Source organism: Cinclus cinclus, chromosome 8, assembly GCF_963662255.1.
Source record: "Cinclus cinclus chromosome 8, bCinCin1.1, whole genome shotgun sequence".
Classification (NCBI taxonomy): Eukaryota; Metazoa; Chordata; class Aves; order Passeriformes; family Cinclidae; genus Cinclus; species Cinclus cinclus.
In genome coordinates this window covers 30,701,391-30,707,967 of record NC_085053.1, presented here as the reverse complement: position 1 = coordinate 30,707,967, position 6,577 = coordinate 30,701,391, and the positions used below count along the sequence as shown (strand labels likewise).

The 6,577-nt window shown below is 49.0% G+C and overlaps 1 protein-coding gene across 1 annotated transcript; it reads right to left on the bottom strand.

Annotated features, from left to right (window-relative positions):
• Window positions 1-253: 253 nt before the first annotated feature.
• Window positions 254-4,855, bottom strand: FPGT (fucose-1-phosphate guanylyltransferase). The gene is made up of 4 exons (XM_062497958.1): window positions 4,786-4,855; window positions 4,379-4,546; window positions 3,555-3,647; window positions 254-2,796 (listed from the first exon to the last, which is right to left on the bottom strand). Exons 1-4 carry the CDS (start codon window positions 4,853-4,855, stop codon window positions 1,346-1,348), a joined length of 1,782 nt encoding a protein of 593 aa, XP_062353942.1. The 3' UTR covers window positions 254-1,345.
• Between the last annotated feature and the right edge of the window lie 1,722 nt (window positions 4,856-6,577).

The window sequence follows — 6,577 nt, the reverse complement described above, 5'->3', positions numbered from 1 at the left end:
CGTGCTCTACGACTACTTCCACTTTGTGACTTAAAGCATTTATCTCAGACTTGAGTGCTCCCAAACCTACAGCTTCCATTGTTTGACTAATATTTCATACTGACTTTTAGACGCTCTATTTGCTCAGAAATTTTTATTCCTTTGAAGTCAACTCCAGCAATTCCCAACCTCCATGTTTAACTTCTTTGTATTTCTTCTTGGAAGGTTTATTAACGAAGAAGAAACCTAGTGCAGGTTAAAGCAGGGTGGGTAATGCTCAGGGGATGTTATTCTGCTGCCTCGTAGGTGGCATAAGAAAGGTGCCATTTGGGATTTCAGTCAGCAGGGAGATAAACACTGTCATCATGAGACACTAAATAAAACATGAAAACCCACAGAGACATTCAAGAGAAAAAAATGTATCATGTTTTACAGCCAAATCACACTGATATACTGCACAGCATTCTCCTAAAAACAGATTTGTCTGTTTATAGGACTTAATATTTTTTATTTGCAGAAGGGGGAGAAGGGGCAGAGTTTCTCTGAAGATACACACTTGTGGTGACACTCACAACAAACCTCTCTGGTTTTTGCTCCGCTAAGGACAGCAAGGACTGCAACAGTTCAGTGTGGAGAAATACAAAATGCTGCTTTTTGCATGGCATAAAGCATTCAATCCATAGGTAACAAAGAGCTGGCAGCTTCTCCATCACATTGCCAGCTTCCAACAACTAGTTAAAAAAAATAAATCAGTATGCCTTGTGGCAGGTGTTGACCCCAGCACTATGAGTCACAAGGGGAAGAATAATCTCTCATGCCAATCTTTTTTCCTCTGAAAAAAACAGGAAGGGATAAAAAAGTTACAAAACAAACCAGAAAAATTTACTAATGCCTAAGACAACACATCTTGAATTAAAAGCACTTTCAATCATTTTATCTCTATTGAACTGAAACTGTATTGCAAAATGGCTGCATGAAAAGAGAGAAATGTAAGTTGCATTATTCCACGTTGCTGGAACTAATATTCCACCCTTTAAAAGCTTTTAAAGCAGTTTTCAGCCAAATAGGGAATTATTCTTTTCTGTACATTATCCCAACTGACACAGATTACAAGACATAACACGTAACAAGCAAAAAGTCACCAATTAGCATTTTCAGATCTGAAATATATTCCTACTTTAATTAATAGAACAGTTTATCTGCATTTGCTGCTTTATTAATGTTATGCAATTTCTTCATTTCTACTTCAATGAAATCAGAGAAGAGATCTTTGAGACCTCAGAGAAGAGATCTGTGTACTTTTCCCTTAGGATTTTTACGAGCTGGGAAATAACTAATCATCCACAAATGAAAACAGGAGATTTGTTCAAGTACTGTTCATTCTATAATCAGATTTCTCTTTCTGTCTTTGTAGGCAGATTTCATCATAAATTTGCTTCCTAAACTTCAGCATGTCTTCCACATCTTTGTAGATGAGCATTTCTTCAACAGACAAAAGCTGAAAGCCGCTCAGTTTGAAAGCTGACTTGTGGTGGACAGAATTCAGCATGTTCAGTGACATCCTAACTGATTCACTCAGAGTAGAACAGACAGGGAAAATCCTTGCAGTCCACAGCCCCAAACGCGTGTCCTCACTGGAGAAGAGCTGATCTGAAGCCTCTACACTCCAGAGGTCAAGGCATTCTGGTAAGCTGGCTCCATAAAACTGGAGGGAGTGTATATCTGACAGCAAGTTCACACTCTTCTTCAAGTCATCGCCTACACCGAACACCATGGTGACATACTTCACTTGATCAGTGATTCTCACACTTACTGAGCTCAGGAAGCAGTCTGAAGGTATGTCCACACTGAAATTTATGCAGGACCCACTAACAATGCAGCCTTTCCCTACTGAGACTCCAGGCCCCATTCTGGAGTACTCAATGACAGAGCCAGGCCCTACAACACAGCCGGGCTCCAGGATGCTCTGGATGATGCTCAACTGATCCGAGCTCTTGGCCATGTCAGGGAAGATGCTAAAAGCCACAGGCTGCAAGTCAAGCTCAAATCTCAGTTTGCTCTCAGCAGTAAAATGAAACAGATACTCCTGAGTAGTCCCAATGTGGTAGAACTGGGAGTTGCTGAGGACTATGACATTTAGGGCAGTGCCTTGCAGGAGGGAATACAGCTGCTGTCGCACTGCCACCAACCCCGAGTCCTCCTTGGAGACATTACTGGTGTTCTTGGTGTAATCTGGAGTGGCTCCAGGCCCCAGGGCCTGCAGAAAGTCACCATATGCATCTACTTCACAGTGAAGAGTGCCCATCTGCTTGTAGAAGTGCAGCAGCCGCCCGGCAGTGCCGTGGTCCATGTAGAACACGCTGTCCGTGTACACGCACTCCGAGTCCCCACGGCTCCCAGGGGAGCTGAGCTGAGGGTGAGCCCCCCTCACACACACTGCACCGCTCTGCTGCATGGTCTCCACGTCAGGCTTGTGCAGGAAACGATAGCATGATCCATATTCCAGCCCTCCCTTTCCTGAAAAGCTGGACGGATCTAACACAAACACGCCGTGCGCGGTCCCGACTGCCACGTCGGAGGGGTGAGCCAGGGCAGTAAACCCGGGTTTATCAAAGGTGATGGCTTCTGTGACTGCAGTGCTGTACAGCTCGATGTCATCTGAACACGTCACGAGCACTCCTGGCTTCATGTGGCGGGGGAAGTCGATGTACATGGCCAGCTTCAGCTCCAGCATCTGGTACACGGGATGGCCCAAAGGCAGCGCTGTGAAGACCTTGCCCAGGGCACTGGCATTTGGCAAACGCTGGCTGTAACCACCTGGAAAAATCTTTTAATTACACAGAGACATTGTATATAAGCCAGCAAAAAGCTAAACCTAGGCAGCTATTTCACAGGTACACAACAGCATTAAAAATCTCTCGGCTTGGGCATACACCAAGTCCCAAAGCAGATCTGACCTTATGTCCAAAATCCAGCCTGCCTTATACAGCTCCTATTAGAACCGTGATTGATTGTGTCACCTTTCTGTTTCAGAGCTATCTGTCACTGAAGTGACAGAAGCAAACAATACCTGCCTTCTGCTTGGAGGAGAACCCCCACATTCCCAATGGGAATTTTAAGCCAGAGATGAGAAAAAAAGGCAGTGGTTTGGTCACAACACATGTTATCACTTGGTTTCTTTCTCCTCTGCAGAACTGATGTTCTTCCACATCTGGAAATGGCCTGACTCAGTGGATAAGAAGGCAAGTATTCAGCCAGCCCAGAGGTATGAGGAGCCCAAGGTCCCCCAGGAGAGGGTTATGTTCCTTAAATGGATGTTTCAAGGCAGAAACTTAAATCCCACCTGTGAATCACATCTTTCTCACTGACTGAGCAACCTTAGTGCTGAGAAGAAATGTTGAAGTGACAGTAACATCTGGCAAACACCAACTGAATTGCAAATGATCAGACATATGGGTTACTTTTCTCAAGGAACTGCATTTTGGAACCCCAGTTCCTCGGCAATTTTATTATTTTAAGGAAGAAAACAAAGAAAAGGTATCATTTTAGAGCAAAATATATAAAACTGAATTTACCAGAATGGATTAGCAGCACAGTGAAGGAAGTCCACTGATCACCATACTGTTCTTCCAAGCACCGGAGAGCATGAAGAGTTGATCCACCATTTCCTAAAGAAAAAGAGTTTTAGTATCTGTGAGAAGAGCTCCAGTAACACCTGTTCTGACAGGTGAGGTATTTTGTGCCCAGCCAGAGATGGGATAATCTTTCTACCGTCTCATGGTTGATAAGATCACACACACAGCTGAAGGACAGTTCTTCTGGAAGTCTGCATTCTCTGAGGGGATGGCATCCTGAGCAGACAGCTCCAAGGAAAACTCTGATTTCCCCGCCCAGGTACCTCCGCACAGCCCCACCATCTGAAGCATTTAATTAATTAAACAGGCCATACCTCAGCCACAAAAAACAGTTTCTGTAAGAAACAAGTCACATAAAAAAACTACTACTGGATTCAAGGCAGTGTTCAGAAGCACTTCTGACATTTACAGCATGGAAATAAGGAATATTTGGGATCTGAGGAAATGGTTTGGGATATTTTATGTGCTCCCACAACTTAAAACTGCCAGATTCCTGAGAATTAGCCTGTGCCTATTACTCTATACTGCGGATAATACTGCAATTTCTTACTTTGTACATTAAAGCGAACAGGAATTCAGAATTACAGGATGGTATTACGAGCAGTGAGACCAGTTTTACATCTCCATTGGGTAGTGTACTAAAACACGATCAAGCTGTTTAAATAACCTGGTGAAGGTAAGCGCGAATATCTAACACCCGAGTTAGTGCGATCCCTCTGCCCCAGGACACGCTCCGAGCCGAGCCCCGCTGCACCCGCACGCACCGATCCTGGGTCCCGGCGGGTCTGCGCACACGAGGTACCGGACACGGCCGGGCAGCTGCCCCCGCCGCAGCTTCTCCGCCAGCTGCTCCCGGAACGCGCCCGCCTGCGCCTCGTCCGCCGCCGTCAGCACCACCACGTCCCACAGCTCGCCGGGCGGGGCGGCAGCGCCTGCGGGATCGGCAGCGCTCGGTCCCGGCCTGACGGGATCGGCCCCGCCCGGCCTGAGGGGATCGGCAGCGCTCGGTCCCGGCCTGACGGGATCGGCCCCGCCCGGCCTGCCGGGATCGGCAGCGCTCGGTCCCGGCCTGAGGGGAGCGGCCCCGCCCGGTCCCGGCCTGAGGGGAGCGGCCCCGCCCGAGCCCCGGGGCCCAGTCCAGCCCGGCCCATCCCGGCCCGGCTCACCGCACCTCGCAGGGCCGCGAACCGCTCCAGCCGCCGGGCCGTGTGCTCCCTCCGCGCCGCGCTGCGCTGCCCCATGGCCCCAGGACGGCCCGGAAACACCGGCGGGGCCGGGGCGGTGCGGAGCCCTCGGGACCGCCCCGGCCGGGCGGGGCCGGGGGCGGCTCTGTCGGGCCGGGGCGGGTGCGGCTCGGGGGCAGCTCCGGGCGCTCAGGGGTTTGTAGATCGGGTGAGGAGCAGAGTCCGAGTGGCAGCCGAGCTCCCCGGGTCTCGGCTCCCCGCCCAGTGCCGCCCCGCCGGGGCTCGTCCCGGCCCCAGCCGCAGCCGCAGCGCTCGGGGCAGCGGGGCCGGCCCCACCGCCGCTCACTGCGGGCTGCTGGTCTGTCTGCTCTGTTAGCGACTGGCAGCACCCACACCGCTGAAGGATTTTCCAGCTGAAGGTTTTCCCCTCTGCGGTTCCTTACCTCGGATATTGTGTGTTTTGATCTGCGGGTTCTGTTTGTATTCAGTCTGTTGAGATTACAGATACCGAATGCAATCGGGGGGATGAAAGAAGGCTTTGCCGTGATAAGATCTCATTATACACAAATCTTACAATAAAACGTAGCTGTAAAAGCACAATAGAGCTACTGAGGAAAGAAAAAATTACCAAGTTTTAAAAAAAGTACGATAAATCCATAGTTTTTTTTGTGTTTGTAAACCGGTGATAGAGAAGATTAGGAAAAAAAAAAAAAAAGATAAATGCTTCACTGTGCTTTCTCCGTGTGAGGCTGTGATGCTGGTGATAAGAGTCCTAGTCAGAGCAATGCACACCACAAAGATCTGTTTGATCCTTCCTTGTGCTCTCCACTCACTCCAGTAAGGATGATGGCCTCTTCTGCTGGAACCACACCTCTGCTCTTCTGTACTGAGATTTCATTGCTGACAGCAGTTCTGCCCAGCAGCCCCAGCTTTCCCAGAGTCTTTTTTCCTGCTCAGAGCCCAGACTCTCCAGACCCTCGCCGGGCTGTGCAGTCTGTGTCGTTCTAGTTCTGGGGAGCTGGAGCCAGCACCCCCAGGATGTCCCCACTCCATGGGCTGGCACTGCGCTCCTGGCAGAGCTCCCACAGCTCTGGCACCTCGCTGGGTTGGGATCACCCAGGACACGGCCCTAGCTCCTTTGTCACCGAACAGCTATCCCCGCACTCACTGCTGTACTAGAGCAATGCAGGAATAAAACAAGCGCAGGCATTTGTTTCTGAGCACGCTTATTCCACCAAATTCCATCCAACTTTGTGAGGAAGAGGTGTCCCTCACCTGCGGTGTGAGCAGTGACCTGTGCTGCCAGTGGGAGAGCCTGAGTCCCTCCAACACCTCAGATGGAAAATGCTCAGGCTCTAAATATTTATGGAAGTGCTGAGGTTTGATGTCATTTTTGTAATCTAAGGTCTTACAGAGGCACAATGACATGTTTTCAGCAGTGATGGACCTGTAACACCAGACCTGCTGCTCAGCTTTGCCTGGCTTAAATAGCAACAAAAAATAACTACTAAAATAAAGTCTCTGATTTAGCCGAGATTTCCTATAATCCCACCCAGAACAGTAAATATCTTGTATTTCAAGGTGAATTAAATGCGTTGGTAAGTGCTGTGAATCTGTGCTCTTAGTGGTCCTTTTTCTTAGAACTAGATTTTAAATGCTGCATAAAAATAGGAGGAAATGCCTACATGGTTCAGATGGCAAAAGTTAACAGGTGTGGTGCTGAGTCGCGCCATGCAGGAGGAATTTCTTCCCTGAAAGGATGGCCAGGCCTTGGCAGGA

Coding starts and splice junctions, on each gene's coding strand:
- FPGT (XM_062497958.1), bottom strand. CDS start 4,855: ATGGGGCAGCGCAGCGCGGCGCGGAGGGAGCACACGGCCCGGCGGCTG. Junction 4,547..4,785: donor GCGGTTCGCGGCCCTGCGAG/GTGCGGTGAGCC, acceptor CCGATCCCGCAG/GCGCTGCCGCCCCGCCCGGC. Junction 2,797..3,554: donor TGTGCTGCTAATCCATTCTG/GTAAATTCAGTT, acceptor AGATTTTTCCAG/GTGGTTACAGCCAGCGTTTG.